The sequence below is a fragment of the Anolis sagrei genome, chromosome 4 (assembly GCF_037176765.1).
Source record: "Anolis sagrei isolate rAnoSag1 chromosome 4, rAnoSag1.mat, whole genome shotgun sequence".
Taxonomy (NCBI): domain Eukaryota; kingdom Metazoa; phylum Chordata; class Lepidosauria; order Squamata; family Dactyloidae; genus Anolis; species Anolis sagrei.
In genome coordinates, this window is record NC_090024.1 from 205,877,517 (window position 1) to 205,905,277 (window position 27,761).

General features: G+C 41.0%; 1 protein-coding gene across 4 annotated transcripts in view; it reads right to left on the minus strand.

Moving 5' to 3' along the window:
- Window positions 1-18,253: 18,253 nt before the first annotated feature.
- The window catches only part of LOC132773299 (adenosine receptor A1), a 77,626-nt gene continuing 68,118 nt past the window's right edge, over window positions 18,254-27,761 (minus strand). For 3 of the 4 annotated variants that reach the window (XM_060772473.2, XM_060772474.2, XM_067468126.1), the window contains exon 3: window positions 18,254-19,217. In XM_060772473.2, coding sequence (XP_060628456.2) covers window positions 18,587-19,217 — 631 coding nt within the window. In that variant the 3' untranslated portion in view covers window positions 18,254-18,586. Of the gene's footprint in view, window positions 19,218-21,780; window positions 21,843-27,761 lie in introns of those variants that run through there. The other variant, XM_067468127.1, reaches the window with a different exon arrangement.

The window sequence follows — 27,761 nt, forward strand, 5'->3', positions numbered from 1 at the left end:
AATAAATATCCCTCCCTTGAGTATGCACATAATTTAGAGCCCCAACAGCTGGATTATAACCACACAAACTGGCTTTCCCCAACTGTTTGATTTCACGTAATGATGGAGATACAATATAGATTTACAATCCAACAGAGTTGTTGACTCAGGTCTGCTATGCAGGAGGGTCACCAAATGTTTTCTGCTTTGATAAACCAGGAGATGTTTAACCATTTTGCACTGGAAATATGCATAACGGCAGGTCGTAGTGATGGGAGAACTATTTTCAAATGTTTCAGGGATTTCATAGATGAAAACTCCTAATGTAGATTTTTGGCCAATGGACGTAAGACATTTGAATTCACTCCATATTCTCTGCACTCCATTAACAGTCTGTGTTTATGAATAAGATACCAAGGCATGTAGACTCAGATAGAAGTCAGTGGGCTTGTCTACTTATCGATTTAATTGTTTAATTGTTTAATGTAACCAATCCCATTACATTCTGTGCCACATTCACAGAATATAATGGGATTGGTGAATCCAGACAGCATCTTTTTCTACATGTCACCTTCCCATGTTTCTCCATTGCTTTTCTCACACATACCTCCAACTGCGTATGGCTATCATTTAAGTAGGCAAGGATAGAATGACAGCAACTTGCCTTTTGATCACAGTTTGGAAATTCTTCTTACTATAATTCCCCAGATGATACCAAGAGTTGCAGTTCCAAAAGTAAAATTTCCACAAAGTAACATTTCCAAGCTTTGCTTGATAGTACTAGGAGCCCATCCATCTGGAAGAACCCACTAAATGAAAGCCAGTGAATCAGTGGTGTGAGTGAACATTCTCACAATTCCCCTTCATTTCAGTTGCAATGTATAAAGTGTCACAATTGAAAATTATGTGAACACCCAATCCAACAAAAGTCCCTTTCTTAATAAGCTGCCCCTGATCCACAGTCATCAAAAATGTCTATATTAATATCCTCAACATTTGACAGGTTAAAAGAAGGCAACAAATAAATGCAATAATGTGTAAGTGAAGGTGTAGAGACAGAGTATGGAAACCCTATACTAGTGTGATTTGGAAGACAATGGCAGGAAAAACACATGAACTGAAAAGTGGCCATTCCCTAGACAGGGAAATTAGGCACTATGTACAGCACTTTTGCAAAATGTGCTCACCCAAGTGCTGAAAGATATCTGTCTGTACTAGTACATGTTTTCCCTTACCTATGTATCTTGCTTTGTTTGTTGTGTAATTGATCACAGGAAAGTAAACGTAAGCTATGCTTTGCTGTATGATTGATCACAGGAAAGTAAATACAAGCTTAATTTTCCACCCTCTTTGCTCATGCATCTCTGAGGAAATCCAAGTGTGGGAGGAAAAAAAATACACAGTCATCTTGCATGGCAAGTCAAGAACATTTAATGCACACATAAACACTCTTGCATTTCTGCAATTCGCAAACACTTCTACAACTGGCAACTAAAAAAATGGAGACAATGGAGTACATCACCAACTTGGGATTAGTCAGTGGATCAAAAACATAGCAATAACAGAAAAGTAGTAATTTCAAAAGTGACTCAGAGCACTTCCCAAGTGCTTTTTCTTCATCATTTATCTACACATTCAGTACTAAAAGAAACAGCATTACAGAAAAGGTGTGCATCGTAAAGCCAGTGGGAGGCTATATGTTATTCTCTTCCTCGCAACCCCTAATAAAGTGATCTGACTTCTGATGCTACCAAAGATCAGCAGCCCCCAAAGCTGCAGCTGAAATTCAATAGGAACAATGCTGTTTTTTACAAAGCAGAAGGATGCTGGAGTACTTTCCTGAAATATGGAGTTCTGCAAACTGTTTCCATAGAGCTTCACCAGCCCTTCTGAAGAATGTGCATGTGCCTTCAAGTCACCTTTACACTTAATGCAATACCATGAATTTCCCAAGGCTTTCTTAGACAAAGAATATTCAGAGGTAGTTTTGCCAGTTCCTTCCTCTGAATGTAGCCTACAACACCTGGTATTCACTGACACTGTCAATTTGACAGTCCCCTATCCAAGTATGAACCAGGACTGGCCCTGCTTAGCTTCCAAGTTCAGACAAGATCTGGAGCCAGAAGAGTAGAGCTGAGTTACAAAATACTGTACTGGCACCAGTACAGCCAATCTCCTCAAAATGATTGGGATCATTCCATGTAACACAAAGGTCACATTCAGCATACTTGGTTGAGACTTTCCCCACACAGGTATTTCCCCAACAATTCCTGATTGCTGTTTTCAGAGATCATTGCTAGCTCATGTTTGGGATTTGAGACTGAGCCCACAAACATTCTGTTGTGTCCATTCAAGTTGTTTCAGCCTTAGGGCAGCTTTAAGGCTGAAACAATTTCTTGGGAAGATTTGTTTGACTTTGCCTTCTTCTGAAGCTGAGAGAGCATGATTGGCCCAAGGTCATGCAGTGGGTTTCCATGAAATTCGAACCCTGGACACGTTTCCATTCACTACATGATACTGGCTCCATCCGCATTAAAAAAATATCTGTTTTTCAAATGTCCCACTCATTCCTAGAACTATAACTAATGAAATAAAAATTATTTTCTATCTTCCTTTGTTTAAAAAAAATCTAGACCTAGCTAATCGACAGAGCAGAGCGAAAAGGTGATTTTTCATTTTATTGCTCATTTGCTGTAAGTTGTTCAGATGAGAGAAGGAATGCATCTCAGCATAATGGAAGTAAAAAAAATCCAGCCCCTGATGGCATGATGGGTTAAACCCTTGTGCCAGCAGGACTGAAGACCGACAGATCAGAGGTTCGAATCCAGGGACAGTGCAAAAGAGCTCCCGCAATCAGCTTCAGCTCACCATGCGGGGACATTAGAGAAGCCTCCCCCAAGGATGATAAAACATCAAAAACATCTGGATTTCACCTGGAGAACTTCCTTGCAGACTGCCAGTTCTCACACCCCAGAAGTGACTTGCAGTTTCTCAAGTTGCTCCTGACACAAAGAAAAGCCTTCCATTGCACTCCCAAACAGTGCTACAAAACAGAGGTCTTCATTGACATTCTTTCAAAGCTAAACACCAAGAAACCATTTGATTTTTTTTTTCCTGGATAAGCAGGAGAGGAAAAACCTGCAATTTTCAACTGTGGTATAAACATTCGTAAATTGAACAAATATTAGGAAGATAAAGGAGAGCAGGAGAAGACTGCATTTTGGGGGGTACAAGTCTCAGAATCCCCAATCTAGCATGGCTAAGAGTGTAGTCCCAACAGTAAGATGGATACAATCTGGTTTCTGATCTCAATTGCGAAACCCACTGGCTTTAAGTCAGTCACAGTTTCTTTCAGCATAATCTCCTTCCCAGGGTTGCTGACTCCTCACCTCTTAATATTTTTCAACATTTTGATACAGTATCATCTGACTTGTTTGCTTTAGAGATGATTTCACATTTCTTTATGTCTCTCTATTTGTATATCTGCCTAAGGCCTTTTGCAAGTTGAGTGGTATCATATATACATATAGGGAGGAGAATGAGAAAAGCCATGTATATCACTTTGATATCTTTGAAAGAAAGATGGGAAAGAAGTGTAATAAAACAGCACAAGAGTGTGGCTCTTTGCAGTTGCTTTTTAGATTCATAAATCATCATTTAAGGACTTGTTAAGTGATGTTTCAGTGATGTTTCTTGACACTGAACCCCCTGCAGTTTAGAGGCAGCTCAGCAGGGATTTTTCACCCAATGCCTCCTCCCTCTATGTTTTCCTAACCATGTTTTCTTGTTATCTGATTTAGAAAGCGGATTTACACAATACTGTTTGTTTTCTTGACAAACACCATGAGACAAGTTTTCCAAGTCATTTTGGCATGACGCAACAGCCAATCAAAAGAATGGAGGACATAACTCTATACCAAGCATGGGCAAACTTGGACCCTCCAGGTGTTTTGGACTTCAACTCCCACAATTCCTAACAGCCTCAGGCTAAGTGGCTGAGGGGGGAAAGGAAAGGACCTGAGGCTGTTAGGAATTGTGGGAGTTGAAGTCCAAAACACATGGAGGGCCCAAGTTTGCCCATACCTACTCAACACTATTAGGTAAAGCCACTAAAAGCAGATGTAATCCACAAAGTTCAGTTATCAGCACATCCAGGAAAATAAGGAAAACTATATACATACCCAGAAAAATCAAACTCTGGAGCATTTACTATGAAAACGATCCAGTAATTCAATCCTTGATGGTGTACGAATCTGATCGGCAACATACTTATTTGTGGCTCCAGAGAAGACTTCATCACACTCCAAGGCAACCTTACCATTAGGAAGTTCTTCCTAATGTTTCGGCGGAATGTATTTCCCTGTAGTTTTTTATCCATTGCTCTGTGTTCTTGTGTCTACAATAGGCCTGCACAACGTGGCAGTAGTAAGGGCCAATAGGCCAAACGAAGTGCCTCAGCTCTTGCCTCCACTGCTCTTCTTTTCTCTTTGCCTCTGTCATCTCCTCCTTCAGAAAAACCACCAACTCTGCACCATTCATTTCCCTCAATTGTGAAGGAGAAACTTAGGTTCACTATGAAGAACCCACAATAACTTTGTGATGAAGCTATGTTTCTCCTTCACAAGTGATGGAAACGAGTTGTGGGGTGTTGGTATTTTTTCCTACCAGAGGAGGAGGTAGTGCAAGAGGCAACCCAGAGGCAAAGAGAAAGGAAGGGAGGCATAGTTACCTTTCTCTTTCACATGTGAATGGTGCAGAGTTGGCAGTTTCACTACTAAATGAGGAGGAGATGACAGAAGAGAAAGGAAGAGTGCAGGAAACAAGAACTGAGGCCCTTCTTCCATACTGATTCCTTCCCCCTCTAAAATGGACAATCTAATGTTAAATTTTAACATAACCCGGAGCTCAAGATTCCAACCTCCCTGAGTAAAGGTCCAATACCACTTAGAATTTCATCCCCACTACTCCAATCTGAGAACAACGATCTGCTGTGTTTCTTACTGAGACCAGCACTTTTAGCATCCTGACTGGATCAGTCGGCAGTGCCCCTTTTGTCGCAGGTTGCTTGGGTAACTTTGGTGCATACAGAAAGGAAATGTCTAGAAATAAAACACTTGGCAGAAGGAATAGCAGGTTCTGATTGCTACTCTACTGTAGTAATGCATGACCACTCTTTCACCTTTCAGAGGTTCAGAACCTCTGTGGTCACACTAAATCCCTGTGAGGGCCACATGTTGTGCAGGCCTGCTCTAGAGCAACAGAAAACAAGTTTTTTTCCCTCTTCAATATGGCATTCTTTCAAGTATTTAAACAAAGCTATCATGTCCCCTCAGTTCACGTTCCCTCTTCTCCAGACTAAACATACCCAAACCTCTAAGTTGTTCTTCTTGAGGCTTGGCTTCGAGACCTTTTATCATTTTGGTCTTCTTTCTGTGGACACATGCCAGCTTATCAACATCCTTTCTGAATTCTGGTGCCTTGAAGTAGATTTATTTTATTATTTATTTATTTCATTTATATATCGCTTTTCTTGGAGCCACCAGTGACGCAGTGGGTTAAACTGCTGAGCTGCTGAACTTGCTGTCTGAAAGGTCACCAGTTTGAATCCAGGGAGTGGGGTGAGCTCCCACTGTTAGCCCCAGCTTCTACCAACCTAGTTCAAAAACATTTAAATGTGAGTAGATCAATAGCTACCGTTCCAGCAGGAAGGTAATGGCACTCCATGCAGTCATTACCTTGGAGGTATCTACAGACAAGGAGCACCATGACTGGACTTAAAGTCAGGGGAAAACCTTTACCTTTAACTTTACCACTTTTCTCAACTCCTTGGGGGTCTCAAAGCGGTTCACAACAAAGTAAAGGGAAAAAATTAAATGCCTCACAAAATATAAAATACAACACATAACTAAATAGCATATAAAATAGATTAAAACTAGTAGATACAACTCTTAGGTGGGAAGTGAAGCCCTAATTCTGCCCCCATCAGGCCCAGTGACACCTCTATATTACAGAGGATGTGACTGAAGGGGCAGCCACTCCCCCCCCCCACCCCCAAATGAGGCAGAGTTAGTGCCCACATAAAGCAAAAAGAAGGGTGACCCTGGGGCATAGATCGACTTCTGTTTGGTCCCCTCTCCATGCCTCAACACATCTCAAATGAGAAGAAGCCCTATTCATCTGTTCACTTGAGAGAAGGAACAGTGATGGTTGTAGCACCACTGCCTTTGCCCTTTTCACTGGCAAAAGCCCAGAGACAAAAGGCCAAAGCAAGTCCCTGTCATCAGAAAGTGGTGCCAAGCTGCAGTAACTCTTCAGAGAGAGAAGCCTTGTAGTGTAGCAAATGTGTCATTCCTGATGCCAAGCCGGCTGAGCTGACCACCTGTCTGAAGCCAATGCCAATGTGAGTTCTTGAATTTGCAGGTAAGCAGTTAACAATGAACACTAGGTCATAGAGTTCACCTTGTCATATTCTTTCCAATATGACGATGGAGTATTTTTAATTTCCATTTATACCTACAAATTAGGAGATTCATTTGGACATGTCTTTTTTATCTTCTTTTTTTGGCAGTGACTAGATAGACTTTTTTTTCCGGAGGGGTGACCATCTGTTCCATTAAAAGCTAAACAAAGGAAGTGTGGACATTTAAAAACTAGCCTGCTTTCTGCAATTCAGATTCTTTTTCCAGACCACAACCTTCTCAGTCACATGTGCAATGTGTTACATTCTTTTGTTCTGTGTGTGTAACACACACAAATACACACAAATTAATGTGGAGGAAAGATGTACGCAGCAACATCAAAAAGCCATGGGATGCTTAGCTTTGAATGGAAATGTTATACACCAGGCATGTGCAAAGTTTGGCTCTCCAGGTGTTTTGGACTTCAACTCCTACCATTCCTGGCCTTAGGCCCTTTCCTCCCCCCCCCCCCCCAGCTGCTTAAAAACAGGGAAACTCCAGGTAAGAAACAATCAGGGACAGGCAGGGACATCTAATTACCTTTCAAGAAGAGTTTGCTCCAGGCACAGTCAGCCCATTGTATGCTAATCAGGTGGTCAGTAGAAATATTCACACCTAGCCCAACTGACAAAAGTCCTTTGTCTCACCCTAGTCATTCCACAGATATACAAACCCCTTCCCAGTCCCAACAGACCTCACCTCTGAGGATGCTTGCCATAGATGCAGGCGAAACGTCAGGAGAAATGCCTCTAGAACATGGCCATATAGCCCGAAAAAAACCCACAAGAACCTAATCAGGGACAGCTAATCATCTCTCAACAAAGGATTCCCCCAGGCAGTAAGAAGTCACACCTTGAAAACTGCTAGGCCTTTAAATGCTAATCAGGGTGGCCAATTGAAACATTCACACCTGCCTCAAATAAACAAGAGTTCTTTCTCCCACCCTGGACATTCCAAAGATATATAAACCCATCCTCAGAGGTTGTGAGGTTCCAATGGACCTCACAGCCTCTGAGGATGACTGCCATAGATGCAGGTGAAATGTCAGGAGAGAATGCTTCTGGAATATGGCCATTCAGCCCAAAAAAACTTACAGCAACCTATATTTCAAACACCTGCTTCTAATATGTCTATGCACCTGTCTCTATCTTTGTATTTATCAGCTGAGTGTAAATGCCTGATATGATGAAATCCACAAAATTTTGCATTGTAATAAATAATCCAGTCCTTAGATTGCTTTGTTTCTTATCGCAAAATATTCAATTTACCCAAAAGCTATTTCGCACATGACTGATTCTATGTTGCCTTTTTCTCATTTTGTATTCTTTGGTGGTCTCCCTCAGCTGATCCTAACTGGCAATGCCCCTTGTGTTCTGGGTATTAAATTTAACAAAGCAAAATTGAAAAGGCAGCCAAAATTGGCCATGGTAAGTGGTGAGCAAACTTGAGGCTTACAGATGTTATTTTGTTTTACCAGTTCTTACAAATCCACCAGAGCCCAGTCTGGAAGCCATATATTTAGGATGCAAGTAAGTATGAGCTCATTGATTTTTTTATGTACAAGAACTGAATAGAGTTCACACTCTTTCCAAACAAAATTCCACTTCTCATTACCCTAAACATTTTTCACTCCAGGAATAGAATTTGAGGAAATCAGTCAATGATAGCTAATAGTTTCCATGTTACTGTTGCAATTAATCAGTTCCAGATTTTAGCAGTAATGTTATAAGAGCTATTCAAGGTGCTGAAACATACCCCTTCCAAATAGTCCCAATACCTTGGATAGTCCCAATACCTTGGATCTATGTGAGATTGCTTTTGAACTGTTTGGAAGCTCCAAATGATCCAATGGGCAGCAGCCAGATTGTTCACTGGAGCGGCATACAGGGAATATACACACACACACCGGTTACGCCAGCTCCACTGGCTGCCAGTCTACTACCGAGCACAATTCAAAGCCCTAAACAGTTCTGGCCCAGCTTACCTGCCTGAACGTATCTCCCCCTATGAACCATCTCAGAGATTAAGATCGTCCAGTGAGGCCCTGCTCTCAGTCCTACCTCCTTTGCAGTTTCCATTGGCGGGAATGAGAGACAGGACCTTCTCAGTGATGGCCCCTCGGCTATGGAACTCCCTCCCCAGCGACATTAATTAGCCCCCTCCCTCTTAGCCTTCAGAAGAAAGGTAAAAACTTGGCTGTGGAATAAGTCCTTTGGAGAACAGTGCAGTGCAGTTAACAGATCTGGAATATGTGGAATGACTATAGAACAGCTTGGACTATGACTGTGGATGGCGTGATTTTAATATGGAATGGAATGTTTTTAAATGTTTAATATGTTTTTAATCTATATATAAAAATTTGTTAGGGGCATCCAACGAGGAAACAAAACTCAAAAACCCCCCAACGAAACTTAACCAAAATTCCCATGCCCATAACACAACCCACAAGGTACAAACATATCTACTCAAAATGAAAAACAACACAACAACACACTCACAAAACGGCAAAACAACAAAACTCAAAAATCCCCCAACGAAACTTAACCAAAATCCCTGTGCCCATAACACAGCCCACAAGGTACAAACATACCTACTCAAAATGAAAAACAACACAACAACACACTCACAAAATGGCAAAACAACAAAACTCAAAAATCCCCCAACGAAATGTAACTAAAATCCCCGTGCCCATAACATAACCCACAAGGTACAAACATACCTACTCAAAATGAAAAACAACACAGCAACACTCTCACAAAACGGCAAAACAACAAAACTCAAAAATCCCCCAACGAAACTTAACCAAAATCCCCGTACCCATAACACAACCAACAAGGTATAAACATATCTACTCAAAATGAAAAACAACACAACAACACACTCACAAAACGGCAAAACAACAAAACTCAAAAATCCCCCAACGAAATGTAACTAAAATCCCCGTGCCCATAACATAACCCACAAGGTACAAACATACCTACTCAAAATGAAAAACAACACAACAACACACTCACAAAACGGCAAAACAACAAAACTCAAAAATCCCCCAACGAAACTTAACCAAAATCCCCGTACCCATAACACAACCAACAAGGTATAAACATATCTACTCAAAATGAAAAACAACACAACAACACACTCACAAAACGGCAAAACAACAAAACTCAAAAATCCCCCAACGAAACTTAACTAAAATCCCCGTGCCCATAACACAACCCACAAGGTACAAACATATCTACTCAAAATGAAAAACAACACAACAACACACTCACAAAACGGCAAAACAACAAAACTCAAAAATCCCCCAACGAAACTTAACCAAAATCCCCGTACCCATAACACAACCAACAAGGTATAAACATATCTACTCAAAATGAAAAACAACACAACAACACACTCACAAAACGGCAAAACAACAAAACTCAAAAATCCCCCAACGAAACTTAACTAAAATCCCCGTGCCCATAACACAACCCACAAGGTACAAACATATCTACTCAAAATGAAAAACAACACAACAACACACTCACAAAACGGCAAAACAACAAAACTCAAAAATCCCCCAACGAAACTTAACTAAAATCCCTGTGCCCATAACACAACCCACAAGGTACAAACATATCAAAATGAAAAACAACACAGCAACACACTCACAAAACGGCAAAAGAACAAAACTCAAAAATCCCCCAACGAAACTTAACCAAAATTCCCATGCCCATAACACAACCCACAAGGTACAAACATATCTATTCAAAATGAAAAACAACACAACACACTCACAAAACGGCAAAACAACTGAGCATGCGCATTGGCGCCCAGCCGCAAGTTCCATCGCGCGCGCACATGGCCTTCCGGCCAACGTTCCCTCTGCGGAAACCATGCCCACTCCAAGCCCCGCCGCGCCGCTTCCCGCACACACACACACCCTGCCGCACACACACACGCAACCCCACGCTCCATCACTCCCCCCGCCGCCGCACACACACACGCAACCCCACGCTCCTTCACTCCCCCCACCGCCGCACACACACGCAACCCCACTCCCCCCGCCGCCGCACACACACATGCAACCCCACTCCCCCCGCCGCCGCACACACACACACAACCCCAGGCTCCATCACTCCCCCCGCCGCCGCACACACACACGCAACCCCACGCTCCATCACTCCCCTGCCCCAATCTTATCTCCTTTTACTTCAGGCCACCTCCAAACCCCACCCCGCCCCTTCCTGCCCTGTCAAAATCTAGGAAAGACAGGAAGGAAGGAAAGAAGGAAGAAAGAGAAAGGGAGGTAAAGAAAAAGGGGGAAGGAAGGAAAGTTAGAGGAAGAAGAAAAGGAAAGAAAAGGAAAGATGGAAGGAAAGAAAAGAGACAGCAGAAGAGAAAGAAAAAGGGGGAAGGAAGGAAAGAGATAGAGAAAGAAGAGGAGAAGGAAAGATGGGAAGGAAGGAAGGAAGGAAGGAGGGAGGGAGGGAGGGAAAGAAGGAGAGAAAGAGGGAAGATTGGCCACAGCAACACATGGCGGGTAAAGGTTGTTATTTCTATTATTATTATTATTATTATTATTATTATTATTATTATTATGCTATTGTTCCTCTGAGACCCTTTTAGGGGGAATGGGAGAGGTGTCAGGTCCCAGAGGGAATGCATTGCATTATTGTTATTGTTATGATGGTGGTGAAATAAAAGGAAATAAAAAGTGAAAGAAGGAAGCAAACAGGGAGGGAAGAAAGGCAAAGGAAGAAAGGGGAAGGGAATGAAGGAAAGAGAGAAGGATGAAACCAAGTAGTGAAAGAAGGAAAGAAAGAAAGAAAGAGGTAGAGAAGGAAGAAAGGAGAGAAAGGGGGAAGGAATAGGTAGGGACCTCTCTTTCATAATAGTCGAGATATCTACCTCAACTTTGATAAGTTTTACTATAGGCCACAGCAACGCGTGGCAGGGCACAGCTAGTTTTATATATATATATATATATATATATATATATATATATATATATATGGAATTGTATGTGTTTTAAGGCATGTAATAATTGCCTCTATGTAAGCTGCCTTGAGTCCCCTTTGAAGTAGAGAAAGACAGGGTATAAATAGAGTAAATAAATAAATAAAGTTCAGACTAGAATCCAAGACAAGTCCATAATTCCCACTGATATAGAAAACCCTCCCTCCCTTTATCAAAGTCATTTTGTTGTTCTCAATGTTAAATTTTAGCAAACATAAATCTTTGCCAATCTAGTCTGCTGATAAATGTAACAGAAGATCTCAATCTACCTTCCAGTCATTCTTGTTTTAAATTAAATACCGATTTAAGTCTCTTTGATTCCACTGGGTAGTGTGGCTGAAGGCAGAATGCAATTAGAAAACAGAAGAAATGAATAAACAAGTTAAGCATACTTGCCTAGTGAGACTTAGAAGTACTTTTTGCTCACATTCTCTTCTTGTAATGATTCCATGTGTTGTGAAGAGTAAACCATGTATGCTTCAGGCTTTCTTCATTCCCATCTGTAACCTGGCTGGTTGTGAGCTATTTGGTCCAAAACTGGACCAAAGTGTTCCTGCTTTGTGTTGTTTTTCTTATTTAACTGGTAACTGTGTGCAAAAATTAAGAGCCCAGAGTCCTCTTCAAAGTTTAATTGGACATTAAATGCATAGTGTGTATCTCCAACCTTGGTTATGCTCCAGCATGTTCAGCCAGTGAAAGCTGGAGGTACTGTAGAAGCACAAGGGATCGTGTATTGGTCTTGCCCATCAGCCTTTTTGGCAGAAGGTAATTAAATGTAACATCTCTGGACCTCTTTGTACATAATTTGCTGCTAGGCTATTTGATATTAGAGTGGGGAATTGGCAGCAGACAAAAACTTTGGATTCTACAGGCAGACATAAAAGGAAAAAAAGCATTTCGCAAACAACAGGTAAACAAGCAATACATGGAATGCAAGGTCCATTTTTAAAAAAATGTATGATGACTAATGTGGATCTGTAAAGATTATATTGGTTATTCATCAGCAATCACACTCTCTGTTCTCCTCTGCTCTTAAATTATCCTCAGTCCTCTCTTTTGTCTCATGGAATTGATTTTTTTTTTGCTTTTGTCTGTAATTCTGGCTGAAATAGAATCATAGAGTTGGAAGAGACCTTATGGGTCATCCAGTCCAACCCTCCAGTCAAGAAGTAGGAAAATCACATTCAAAGCACCTCTAACATATGGCCATCCAGCCTCTGCTTAAAAGCCTCCAAAGGAGGAGCCTCTACCACACTCTGAGGCAGAGAGTTCCACTGCTGAACTCCTCTCACAGTCAGGAAGTTCTTCCTAATGTTCAGGTGGAATCCCCTTGCCTGTAATTTGAAGCCATTGTTCCACATCCTAGTCTCCAGGAAAACAGAAAACACGCTTGTTCCCTCCTCCCTATGACTTCCCCTCATATTTATATATGGCCACCATAGTCTTCTCTTCTGCAGGGTAAACTTGCCCAGCTCTTTAAGTGAATCCTCATAGGGCTTATTCTCCAAACTCTTGATCTGGACACATTTCAGCTTGTCAACCTCTTTCTTCGATTGTGGTGCCCAGAATTGGACGCAGTGTGATTCCAGGTGTGGTCTGACCAATTACATGTTATAGAGTTATTCTTAGAAGAAGGTGGAGCAGATATGTAGTACCTGCTTGTGTTGGGGAGAGGGGCAATGTTTGGTGTTCCTTTTCTGTGTTTTCTTCTGTTGTCATGTACCTTCAAGTTGATCCTGACTTACTGTGACCTTCTTATAGGGTTGCCTTAGCAAGATTTGTTCAGTGGTTTGCCATTGCCTTCCTCTAAGGCAAAGAGTATGTGGCTTGCTCAGTCACCCAGTGGGTTTTTATGATTTCTATTCAAACCTTAGTGTCCTAAAATCATCATCTAGCACTCAAACTACTACGCTGGCCCTATCAATCAACAAAACTTTAAATAAAAGATTAATGCAGCTGAATTTTTTAAAATTGCATATAAGCACAGAACCCAATCCAAATCAGCCTCACTATACACAGATGGGGAAAATTCAACCATAACTATTTTCATGACTACACCTCATTCCTATTTTGCCTCTTTTCTTTTAAGGCGCAATGCCAACCTCCAATTCTCCAAGACAGCTCCAGAGCAGAGAAGGTAGCAGCTTTCTAAACTTCTGTAGGTGAACAAAGGACAGAAAGCTATGCTCTCCCTTGAAAATTAAAACAGCTGGGTAGGTGTTGCATTTACACCTTTCCCCAACCTGTTGTCCTCTTGCTCTGGAAAAATTGTTCTGGTAATTCCTTTTGCACACACTGAATGCAGCTCAGGTTGTTTTCTCTTAGTGCCAGGAAACATTTGTGCATTGTCTGGAGTGAAACCTCATCTCAACACTTTAAAAATATATATACTTCAAAAATTATAGCTGTATTTTTTTACAGTGCTTCTATTCCCTCCGCCCATCGTTTTGTTGGGTGTTAATTCATTTGTCAGGCAGAATTAGCAAGAACATGAGATATGAATGATCTGATCTATTTATGGTGTGTTTCCTGTGTACCTCACTGTGCCAATTTCCCCCTTGCTTGCCTTTAAGCTCATTAGAGCATGAGAAGGGCCTCACCTGTAAGGTCCTGCATCAGGAGAAATGCCAGCACATAGCATGTCTTACATGTTCCTTGTCCAGAACAGAATACGCAGAGGGAAGTGTTTACATCTGGGTCTGCAAAACAAGCATCCTTGTACAATACCTTCTTCCTCAACCAGCTCTCTCTCGCTCTCTTTGTAAGCATCTCATCCTTCCACTTTACTTGTACTGATGTATTTACAGCCTTCCCTTTTTTGGCTCTCGTTCTAGCATAAGCATCCCCTGTTCCCCTCAAGCCCTTCAAAAATCAGGTAAGGTGGGAGCGAGATGTTTCTTCTCACACTCTCTCAAAATTACTCTGGGAAACTTGCTTCATTTGTTTGCAGGGTAATAGTCATCTTACAGCACTTTGAATACTCAGAACAGTATCAACAATATAAATATGTTTTGTACCTAAGGCCTTGGTACCATTTGGTACTACATCTGAAAAACTGGGTTTATATTCATGAAAGCTAATGCTAAAATAAAAACCAGTTAGTCTTAAAGATGCTTCCGCTTTCCTTTTTTCCTTCCACTTCCTTTCTCCTTTACAAGCTGCAAGAGCTATTACTTTAAATAATAAAAAAAAGGAATGTACAATGATGATGGAGTGGAGTTTCTGTGTTACACTGGAGTGTTAAAAAAGAATTGAACCAGCTTGTTATACATTGTGCTTTATATTTAGCATGCAGAAAGCATAGTAAATATCTAAGCAATAAAGTACACTACATTTCTAAAATACTTCGGTTTCAATTGCCACATGCAGATCCACAACAGTGCAATTACCTTAAACTTTTTGTTAGACACATATCACACGTGCATCACATACATCACACATGCAGACCAAGAATAGTGTAATCTTAAGCTGTTCATTAAACACAGAGATCATACTGCTCTGTGCATGCTAGACATGGACAACCCAGGATATCCAGAGCTACTCATATTGGGAAGAAAGCATGTTAAATGTATTTAGCAACATAGGGAGACAAATAAGGTCCTTGTGTGAGTTTGTGTGTGGCTTCATGTTGTATATTAATTAATGGCATTCTCATGAATTTTGTATTATGACTTCTCTGAAAGACAGTGGCTCTTGCTCTGTGCACAATATTCTTGTGAATGAAGAATCACACTGGCTTTCTTTTTCTTTATGGCAACATACAGTTGACTCAGATTTAACTTCTAAGCTAAACTCACTTTTTTTTTCAACTTGAGAAACTGGAAGTCTCTCTGGTGTGAGAGAACTGGCTATCTGCAAGGATGTTGTCCAGGGAGTGCCCGTATGGTTGATGTTTTACCATCTTTGTGGGAGGCTTCCCTCATGTCCCTGCATGGGGAGCTGGAGCTGACAGAGGGAGCCCAACCCACTCTCCTTAGATTTGAGCCACTGACCTATGGGTCAGCAGCCCTGCCCGCAAAAGGGTTTAACCCATTGCGCCACTGGGGGCTGTACTTTTTCTCATGTAGATATGAAAATCATATTAAGCTCCCTAAAACCTTTTCTCTAGGATACTAGAACTTTTTTATATATATAGATAAGGAAATCGGATTTCTTCTATCTGGCATTTGTGGATTTCAGTTTTTCAGTCTAAATATTTACTTTCCATTTGTCTCTGTTGAAATTTATCTTGTCACTTTTGGCCCAGCTCACCAATCAGTTAAGGTCATTATGTCCTCTGGAGTCTTAGCAACCTTTCCTAATTTGGAGTCATCTGCAGATTTGATAAGTATGACCTCTATTCCACCATCCAAGTAATTTAATTGCGCCAAGTAATTGCACCACCATGGCTCCACATTCCACAATCAAACTGACAGGAAAGCCTAAAATAAGTATATACTATATCCATAGCTTTTCCCTGACTTATCAAATGGATAAAAAGTAGCCTATACGTGTAACAAAATATGAATAATCTATTTTTGCATATATTATCATATCTAATTTAATGCAAATAATGGTCTCTTGCCTTCACTTTTTTTTTTTTTTTTGTGATGATGCATCATGGACTATCTCAATGAATTATTGTCATGTTTCTCTTTCGCCTGGAGAAGTACTCTGCATTTTCCTGTATAGGAAAAAAAGAGATATCCAGAAAATCTAATCCCAGAGCCTAGAAACATTAGCAATTTTTCTGATTTTCTTAAAAGTACCCAAGCATTTCTAGTTCAAGAGCAGCATTTCCAAGATCTGTGTCAGCTAACCTGCTTGCGCAAATTCAAAGCAAAGAGATCTTTCCTAGTAGACCAAAAGGTCAAGCTCTTAAGATAGTTCAAGCACACCCATCCTTTCCCATTTTTCTAAATTGATACTTACTTTCAGTAATCAGCGAATTTACTGTGGACAAATGTGGAGAAATGATGAAATACTCCATTTGTGCTGTTAAGCTATTTTCAGCTTGTGAGCCGATTCCTTTGAGGAAGTCTTTCTTCATTTCAGCGCAATTTCACTGTGACTGCCTTGACAGGAATGCTTCTGTGTCTGGGAGAAAGAGAAAAACGCCACACACACCCAGGGATCCTCTGGAGAGACACGCATTAAGTCAGGGTAATGAATGGCAGAGGTGATTCAGAATAGTGGTTCTGGAATACAGCAGGATCCCTTTCAGCAAAATCTACGAGTGTGCACAGAATGCAATTACTTACTAATTGGACCCCTAGTACATCCATGGTTATAAAGTCTTAGCATCTCGTTATGTTCACCTTCAAGGCCCTTAATTCTCCAGACTATGCTACAACTGCAAAGCACATCAGTGTCCCTGAAGATTTTCCAAGCTGTTGGTTTATGTAGTAAACTCTAGAGGTGGAGGTGCAGCGCGGGGTTATTTTTGTTTACTTATAACCTATTTACATACTTTCTTACATGCACGTCTCTATTGTTTTCTGGGGCACAGCAGGACATGGCATATACTGCTTTCGGGGAGAAGAAGGGAGATGCTTTTCATCTTAATTAGGCTCTGCTGAGAGTGAAAGATTGAATCCGTGCTTTGAAACCAAGAGCATTTATTTTTTACCAAGGAAAAATTCAATACATGCAACCCAACTTTCACTGGCATCATACTCTCATGACCATTGTTCTTTCATTTGTGTAGAAATAATTTATATCAGCCTGTAGGTCAGTAAAACTCATTTCCACTTGGCGGCTGAACAGCTAAACTGGCTGAATACAATTGTTGTAGGGATATAAAAAACAATGCTTTTGGATAAATATGGAAGATAATCTGCTTCTTAGCCATTCACTTTCATGGATTTCAGTAGGACTCATGAATACATTAAACACTATGATTAGGGAAAAGGAGAAGAAATGATGGAACAAGCTAAAGTTTATCCAGTTAAGTCATGACAAATATTGATTGTGGTGCAGTTTGTGTTACTTTTGGTGTTACTGGTCTTACCTGCTATGCCTCCAGTGCTCTTACATCAGCTGTCTGAGCCTCCAGTGGCGCAATGGGTTAAACCCTTGTGCCGGCAGGACTGAAGATCGACAGGTTGAAGGTTCGAATCCAGGGAGAGTGTGGATGAGCTCCCTCTGTCAGTTCCAACCCCCCCCCCCCCCCAAAATGCAGGGACATGAGAGAAACCTCCCACAAGGATGGTAAAACATCAAAACATCCAAACATCCCCTGGGCAACATCCTTGCAGACAGCCAATTCTATCACACCAGTAGCGACTTGCAGTTTCTCAAGTTGCTCCTGATACACACAAAAAGCTGTCTGTCTATCTGTCTGTTTATCTGTCCATCTATCAAATGGTCAAAAAATGAGACAAAATTGTTCCCATGGTGAAGTCACTAGAGCCCACTTAATCCCTGGCCATGCCCTCTTTGCTGAAGGTTTACCCAATTTTACTAACCCATAAAAAAAGTAGCATTTAAAGGCAACATTTAAATTTCTACTTTTTACCATGGAAATAACTTATGAAGAATTACAGCAAGAATACTCCCAATTGCCAAGCAATTTTTGCCAGCTTCAAAAAAATGGGTGTGGGTAACCCAGGCACTACCTGAATCAGAATTCAGAACAGATTGCTCCTGCTATCTCACCCACTGGCAATTCTGCATCCCAACAATAATAAAATAAATTGGAAGCCAAGTTTCATATGTATCTCAAATTTCTGTCCATTTCACACACACACACACTGATTCTGTGCCTGATTGGAATAGCTTATAGCCAGCAACACCATACCATGAAGGCTGAAAAGCAAATCCCCACCAAAGAAAACCACAGAGAAGCATTTCTTCTTTATTGGAATGAAGGAGATGTCACAGCTTCCGGTTGATATAGTTCCCCTTTAAATGCATAAATGTAAGATTTGCCTTTAAAAAAAGAGGGGGTGGGGTGGAGAGCTCCTAGAATATGAAATGGCACAATGAATATTACTAATAGTCATAAATAATGCCCTTGACTGGCTCTGGGCTTTGCCTGCTCTGCCCAGGAGTAGGCATTGCATACAATGAAGATGAAGCCAACTAGGCCATTTGGACAAGGAAAGGGATGTTTATAAACCATAGTATTTGGCATGAAGACTGTGGGCCAGCCCAAACCTGATTAATTTCTAGATGGCAATGTCAGTGTTATCAATATTATTCATGTTCTTGTCTACTTTGCAGTAAAAATACTGGTTCCAGATTTGCAGGAATGTGGTCCTGAATTTTTTAATCCTGAACGCATAAACAATGGGGTTCATGGCTGAGTTCCCATGTGTCAGAAATATAGCAATGTAGGTGAGGATGCTGGGGGTCTTGCATGAGGGGCAGAAGAAACTGACACAGTTACGGAGGTGCAGAGGCAGCCAGCTCACCGCAAACAAGAAGAGAACCAAGGCAAGGGACTTGGCAATATGCAGCTCCTTCCCATAATACTTGTCTGGGTCTGCTGAGCTGGATGCAACCTTTTTGTTGAGCTGTTTGCGGATGATCTTGAAGACCTCCACGTAGATGGCAAACATGAGGAGCAATGGAGGTAGCACCCAGACAAAGAAGTTGAAGTAGACCATGTACTCCATGCTGATGACGTTCTCAAACTGGCAACTCACAGTGAACTCCGACTGGCTGTAGTTGTGAGCCTTCCGCATTTTGTTCAGGTTGTTCCAGCCAAACATAGGGGTCAGCCCTACGAGGAAGGAAACCAACCAACAGCAAGCAATAGCTGCCCCAGCACGTCTGGGTGTCACCACACTCTTGTAGCTGTGGAAAGAAGAAACATGACATACATCAAAGTCAAACACATCACAGCGTTAGTCTGGAATATCAAGTTGTACAGGAGTTTTGTAGCACCTTAGAGGCAGAGAGACATTTTTAAACAAATCAACTTCCTCAGAAGCATGCAGTAAATTGCCTTGGGGCAGATCTTTATGGGAAGACTGTTTGTGTGAATAGTCATAGATTTTTTAAAATAAACAATCTATGGGTATGCTGATGTGGTGACAAGTTTAGTTTTAATTAAACTCATTGAGGAACAAAGGCCGAAGAAAAGCCAAGGTGAGTAGTTAACCATATGGTGAAGAGAGTTGCTGGAATGGAATTTGATGCTGACTGAGAACTAGAAAGAAGATATGATAAACTCACCAAAGAGGCCCTCACAAGGCTGATGTGTTAACTAGTGTTATAATATGTGTAGTATGCAATCTTACAAAAGTAGTAAATGCCCAAACCTCATGACGGGAAGGTAGCCCTGTCAATTCCAGCACCTACTTGCTAGTAAGTCAGATAGTAGGAGGCATCAGTTGGAATTTACTATGTAGCAATGTCTTTACAATGGCATACAATGGAACCTCAACTTATGAGCACCCCGTCTTATGAGCGTCCCAACTTACGAGCAGTCTGAGATACGAGGCCCAATTCAAAGTGCTGGCTTTGGCCTTTAAAGCCCTAAACGGTTCTGGCCCTACATATCTATCCGAACGTATCTCGGCCTATCAGCCCACCAGGACCCTAAGATCTTCGGGAGAGGCCCTTCTCTCCATCCCGCCTGCTTCACAGGTGCGGCTCGCGGGAACGAGAGACAGGGCCTTTTCTGTGGTGGCCCCGCGGCTTTGGAATGCCCTCCCTATAGAGATAAGATCAGCCACCTCGTTGATGGCATTTCGGAAAAAACTGAAAACATGGATGTTTGAGCAAGCATTTGGCTAATCCGATGCGATGAAGTTTTTGATCAAGAACTGGCAATCACAGACAACGAAATTGGATTATGATTTTAATTAAGAGATGCATTGGTCTGTATTGGTGGCCCAATACTGAGTATTGTATATGTATGTGTTTTATATTTTTAATCGGAATTATTGTTGTTTTTAAATGTTGTAAACCGCAATGAGTCGCCGTTTTAGGCTGAGATATTAGCGGTATACAAGTGTACTAAATAAATAAAATAAATAAATAAATACAATTTTCTGTTCTGACTTGCAAGTGGCAATCTGAGTCACAAGCCGTGGCTGAAGGAAGAGAGTATGGTGCTCTTGTGAGAGGTGGCAGTAGTGTGAGAATACCCATCATCTTGTGCAGGACCTGCTTGTGGGGAGCACAGCTTCCTCCTTCAGCTGTGGCCAGGTGCCCAACTCGCCCTGGGTCCAGCACAGGGCCTGCTTGCAGCCTTCCTTTAGTGAGGTGGCCGATAGAGAAGAGCTGCCCCAAGGGGCTTTCTCCTCCACCAAGTGCTGCGGGGAGGCCTCCAGCAAGGCTCTGGATATGTGCCAGCCAATGAGACTTTTGACAGGGGGGAGGAAGAGAAGGGGAGACTAAAATTGTTTTATTAATTCTGCGATAGAGCTCTTAAAGGGGAAAATTGGTGTGGTTTTGCAGGGGCTGGAACACATTAATTGAAATACAATACATTTCAGTGGGGAAATTTGCTTTGACATATGAGCAAATTGAGTTCCGAGCTTGGTCACAGAACTAATTAAGCTGATATGTCAAGGCATCACTGTATATGTAATTGTAGAAATGTGTTTTAATAGGTGAATTTTATAATGTTTATCATGACTGTGTGCTTTAGTTATGTAGTAACCCACCTCAAGCCACAAGGAGAGGTGGGTTGTATTATTATTATTATTATTATTATTACACAATAGTCTTATTGGATTCAATGTATACAGGAAATAGCACAAAGAAAGGAGAAAGCTCTAACATTCTTCTTATTCATGTGTGTGTGTGTGAATTCAAGTTGCCTGTTGACTTATGGCAACCCCACAAATTTAATAGGATTTTCTAATGCAAGGAAATCTCAGAACTGGTTTTTCTATATTCTCCTTCTGAAATATAACTTCTAGCATCTGCTCTTCATTGGCAGTCCCCCATCCAAGTACTAGCCAGGGCTGACCTTCCTCAGCTTCCAAGATAGGATAGAATCTGGTACCGTTAGGATATTTAGTCCTTTTTTGAACTTATATGGGATAATTAAAATACTTTGGCATTGCCAGTGTTTGTGCCAGCATTCTTTTTGCCTGAGTGATGTTCATGAAAAATAAACATCACCACTATTAATGCTTGCCCTCCCAGTGTCTACACAGACCTTTTCTTATCCCAGGACATGTGTATAAATGCATTAGCACAGCATGGCATTTTCCAGCAAATGGTTGGTTACTATTTGTTTACAGCCAAGTCTCTCTCTTCTGCACCCCAGTAAGTACACAATGTGATTGTTTATCTTAATTTTTAATTATTGTTTTTAAATAGTTTTAATAGAGGCCAAAAAAGAGAGGTTTGGTCTCAATCCAAACAGTACAATATTATATAACCTAAAAACATCACTCACCCGCCTCTGATGCAAAGTGCCTGTCTGAGAATTGGCAGTCCTTGCATCAGGCAAGCTCATTTTGCCACAAACACAATCGGTCATGATTTAGTGCCTCACCATCTGACACTTTCCTGCATAGACATTACATTTTTAGCATGAAAAATTCTGCAAAGCAGTGGATGGTAATGAAGTTTACATAGCTATAAAGCTGAAAATATTATGCATTTCAGATAATTGGGGAAATAGCAGGGCTGGAAATGGGGAGATCAGTTTTCCTTCACCATACTAATGTCAGGATATCAACATGCAATGAGACGTTTGTTTTGTCTTGAGGAAAGGGCACACACAAAAAACCTAGACACAAATCAATCTAACTTCCTATTGTCTTGATGCTAGCCTTATATAAAATATAACACATAACTAAAATAGCATATAGTAACAGATTAAAACCAGTAAACTATAAAACATCAAACATAAGCAGTATAAAACATGATACATTGGACATTGCACCAATCCTGAGGTTAACATGTCTGCTCCATCTCATTCTCCAAATGCTTGCTTGAAAAGCCATGTTTTGAGTAGTTTTTTAAGTGTCAAGAAGGAGGGGAGGAGAGGGAGTTTCACAGCTGAGGTGCCACCACGAAGAAGGCCCTGTCTCTCATCCCCACTAGTTACACCTGGGTAGGCGGTGGGACTCAGAGCTGGACCTCCTCAGCCGATCTTAATGCTCTGGCTCATAAAGGGAGATACACTCAGATAGGTAAGCTCAAACCAGGTACAGGGGTTTTTTTCAAATGTGGAAGGCCAACTGTTCAATCTCATGAGCAAGGATGGGGAAATGACGTCTGAGGAATTCTGGGAACTATAGTTCAAAATATTAACACCCCCAAATTCTGAACAAGAAGTCTTTCTTGCTAATAATAATAAAGATTATTCATAAACAAATCACATACCGGTTCTGCACAATTCAGTCTGTGGAATTCACATGCCAGCATACCACAAATATAGGTTGAGTAACCCTTATCTGAAATGCTTGGTCCCAGAAGTGTTTTGGATTTTGGATTTCTTTTGATTTTGGAATACCTGGATTTGCAAATACGCACATAATGAGGTATCTTGGAAATGGGACAAAATCAATGTATACACCTTTTACACATAACCTGAAGAATGTAGGCGAGGTACAAAGCCACATAAGATGATACGAGTCTAGCAGCTAGAGGCCTCAAGATAATATTTCACTTTTTTGTTCGTTGTTTAGCTCAGAGATAGATGAAGCCTACAGAATTAAGTTTGTGTTGTGGTGCCATATAATTTTATCAGAAAATTGAATTCCCACAATGCAATGTTCTGGCAAATCTAATGCAACCATCACAGGGCGACAAAGAGCAATTACTTCCTTGCTCTCTTCAGTGTTGCTAATACAAGGGGTCCTCTAATTTATCTCACTGAGGCAAAGGATGACCTCCCAGGGAAGCAGTCAGGGGGCATTCTGAAGAAAAGGACTCTGGCACAGCAAAGCAATCAGCAAAACCTGACCAAAAAAAAGAGACAAAAAGCCTCCATTCAGCGCTTTGTGGGAGATTAATCAACTCTAATGCTGGCAAATGAAAGGTGGGCCAAAGGAATTTTCATTTTCCAAAGTGCCAGGCTCAAAGCAGTGAACAGCAGAGAGTGTTCTGTGCCTAAAGCCTCATCACACTAGGAAAAAATCCACTTAAAATCATATTTCTGCCTTCTGCAGAATTCTTGGGTTTGTAGTTTAGGAAGGAGCCTTTAACAGTCTCGCTAAACTACAAACTCTAGAATTCTGCAGGAGGCAGAAACTGGATTTTAAGTGGATTTTTTCTCTAGTGTGATGAAGTGGCTGCCATGTCTGTTTCATTTTTCAAAGGAAAACCCCCTGTTTGAATGACAAAGGACAGTCCTCTATATTTTCCATTTTTAGGGAATGCGCCACAAAGGAAGTAAACACATGGGTCACCTGGTCATAGTCTTCTCCACTAGGGTAATCTATACCACATTTCTATTTTTAAAAATAGCAATTATGAAATGTGAATCTACACATACATTAGCATATTTTATATAAACCTTTGTGCACGCTCTCTCTCTCCCTTTTGGCTGCGTGTAAGCGAATGCTTTTCTTTCTTTTTTTGCTTTGAAGATGAATGTTTAGAGAACTCCAATCACTTTATGTGAACACAAAAAGAACACAAATTAGAGGCAACCTAAGCATTCACTGTCAAGATGACAAATGCAAATTCAGTTACTGATGCACAGTACTTTAATTAGATTTAATCTCTATAGTAAAGCATGGTTAGAGAGCAGTACAACTGACAGATGCCTTCTTCTCGTCTGTTTCCATGCATGATTGTAAGGTAGGGATTTTTTGAAAAAATGCATGATTTCCTCAAGTTTGAAAGAAATAATACTGTAATTAGCATATGGTCTCATGACTTGAAGCTATTGAGAGCCCTGTTTTCCATGAATTGGTTGAATACAAGGTTCTGGATTGTGTGGTACCCTCTCCTGGGTACCATATGAAATCTAAATCAATTACTATCAGGCCTGGTTATAGGACAGAGGTGGCTTTGGTGGATGACCTCCGTTGGGAATTAGGCTGGGGGAGCATGCGCCTCTTAGGTCTGGTAGACCTTCTGGCTGCTTTAGATACTATTGACTATGGTATCCTTGAGGACTGTCCTTTCTATTTCAAGGCATCCTCTGTTTAAAGTAATCTGGTTCAAATCCAGTTTAAAAATTAGTAACTATTAAGAAGGAAGATAAAGTAAACAAGTAGGCATGCCTCCAGGGAAGCAATACATAAGGACTGGTTTAGAACACATGTGTCAGCTCATGGACCGTGGACTAAATTGGCCCTCCATGACCTTTTCTATGGCTCTCCAGATGCTGGACTATCACGTCTGTATTCCTCACCATTAAACATCATGTCTATAGCTGATGGGAGTTCTGATACAGTAACATCTGGAAAGCTGCAGTTTGTTCTGTTTACTCAAGAGAGTGGGGTTGGAATTTGGATACAAGGCTTGTGGATATGATGCCTGACTTTAAAATGGTTTTTTAAACCTCAGAGCCACAAGTGCTGTTGGGCTGCAACTCCCATTATTCCCAGTCTGCAATTTCCAAAGGCATGGGAGTTGTTGTTCAATAGCATCTGGCAAACCAAATTGGGTTAAAGTTAAAAATCGCTATGTACAAAAATTATAGCTGACCCTCTGTATCCACATTTCTATTCACCATCCATAGATTCAGCATCTCTTTGAGGGCAACCATGAGGCTGATGTGGCCCTTGATTAAAATGAGTTCAACACCTCTGGTTTACAATATATTGAGGCTTACATAGTGTAAAATGAAATCGTAAAGCAGGGATGAACAATTATAGTAAGGATCAGGATCAATGTTTACTACTGCACCATCTCTAACAGGTTGATGTTCAGCCAAAATATGGTCAGAAATCACTCCTGATTACAACTTTAGTGATTTCCATAGCATTTTAGCCACTTTGGAGGAAACTGGGGTGGTGTTTGACCTGATACATCACTCCTGGGGGCTTATAGGAGTAATAGTTGTTCCAATGGGTAGTAAGGAGTGGATGGATTTTTTATCAGAAATAATTTGAGGAATTGAGATAAATTATGAGACTTAGGATGCCATAAATTGTTACAGTCACATACAGTTATCAAGCTAACATTCACCCTTTCTGCTAGATATTCATGTTTCCTGATACCCATATGGTACCAATGTATATCCAGGATCCATTTAAAATGTGGTATTAGCCTTTGGGTCACAAGACATTTGAATTTGGATTACTTGAAGGTGGCTGATGGCTTCCATATTAGAAGTATGATAGATCTCACTTTCACTTGTAGTACAGATTTTAATGGAGATATGCAAGGTACTGAACCCTATTCCACTGAATGTGTTCAGCACCTTGGAGAGCTCCTTCAATTCACACTGATATCAGCATGCCCACACTCTGAGATCAATATTGCGAATCTTATTGGTATGGTTTACTGTCAAAACAACTAAACTGCCAGTCTTCTTGGTAGTGGTTCTCTTTCCTCCAACTGAAGCCCACTGTTACAGAACTGCCTCGCCATCAATTGAGGGCTTTACCAAGTGTCATTGGATATATGGAGTTATCTGATTTTCATTACGCAATTCACTGCTACCACTGCTTCACTTTATGGTTTCAGGTTTCTTGAAAAGCACATTTAAAATTCCATTTTAAAAAATAATGGTATATAGGAAGAAAAGAGGACTGTTTAAAATAGTTTGAAATGATGCTAGGAAGGCAAGATCTGTTTATGACAGTGCACAAAAAAGGATAATTTTTCAAAAAACAAAAGACAGTCAGGTGGGGACTTTTTTAAAAAAAGAGAAGGGCTTTTCTACACCAGACAGAACAGCAAACAGCATAAGCTGTCCACAATGCAGCCGAACATCAAGTGCACTCAAGCCTATTGCTTTCTGTACTCAGCTGGGGTGAATGTACCTTTATGTCACATCAACATAAAGAAAGAAGTGGCACACCTGTTTTCCCTTTAATACTGATTATCCTGGTCAGAAAGATAGGCCACCAAGGAAATGCCATGTGCCACAGACAGCCTGGCTGCAGATGTGCACCATCACATTTGTTTTCTTAAATGTGGAGCATTTTTTTAAATAATGAGAAGGAAGATTGCCTTTTATTCTATACTTGGACTAGAGTAGAAAGAGATACATGCTGCCCTATAAAAGTTCTGTGTGCAACAGCTTCCTTCTCACTACTGTCAGGGATCTTCAGGAGGTGTCCAGGGAAGTCATGCCACCCCTCTATTCTGCCTTGGTCAGACCACACCTGCAATACTGTGTCCAATTCTGGGCACCACAATTGAAGGGAGATGTTGACAAGTTGGAATGTGTGCAGAGGAGGGTGACTTAAATGATCGAGGGTCTTATGAGGAGTGGCTTAAAAAGCTGGGCATGTTTAGCCTGCAAAGAGAAGGCTGAGAGGCAACATGATGGCCATGTATAAATACGAGTATGTGAGGGGAAGTCATAGGGAGGAGGCTTCTTTTCTGCTGCCCTGGAAACTAGGACATGGAATAATAGCTTCAAACTACAGGAAAGGAGATTCCATCTGAACATTAGGAAGAACTTCCTAACTGTGAGAGCTTTTCAGGAGTGGAACTCTCTGTCCTGGAGTGTGGTGGAGGCTCCAACTTTGGAGGCTTTTAAACAGAGGCTGGATAGCCATCTGTTGGGGGTGCTTTGAATATGATTTTCCTGCTTCTTGGCAGAAAGGGGTTGGATCGGATGACCCATGAGGTCTCTTCCAACTCTATGATTTTATGATTCTATGGTATAATTGTTCACTGTCTGATTTCAAGGACACAGTCAGATACTTCTCCATTCTCCCCTGCTTTCCACTAGCTATTGAATGGACATGGAGTAGGGCTATCATAATAAGCTGATGTGTCTGGGTAAGGGGACTGGGTAGGGAAGAAAGAAAATACTAATCTCTACAACAACCAGAAAAAAAAGAACATGTGCAACTATACACTGGATTTATACTTGCATATATTATTAACAAGATACTAGTCAAAGTTAATTAGAATCTCCTAACTTTTTAAACTGTGTAACAGATGCACACATCCTTTGGCAATGGACGCAGAAGACTGAACAAATCTATGGGGAGAAATCTGCTACAGAGCCATTGCTGCATTCAGCACCCTGATAACTCTCAACAGATACAGTGGAAGTTGGAGGACCCTTATTTTCCTTCCTCTTCCTGTAGTTTGTAAATGTATTCCCTTCTTTTGAAGCTCAAAGGACAAGAAATACTTTGAACAGTTTGAATCCTGCTCAAGCGTGGAGAGCAGATTAATGATAGGCTGGTATATCAAGGGAATCTAACACTTGCAAAGCCACTCTGAGCCAGTCCTGGAATGGCTCATCTGGAGGCCTAAGGATGGCAGAAATGCCACTGGCAGAAAAGT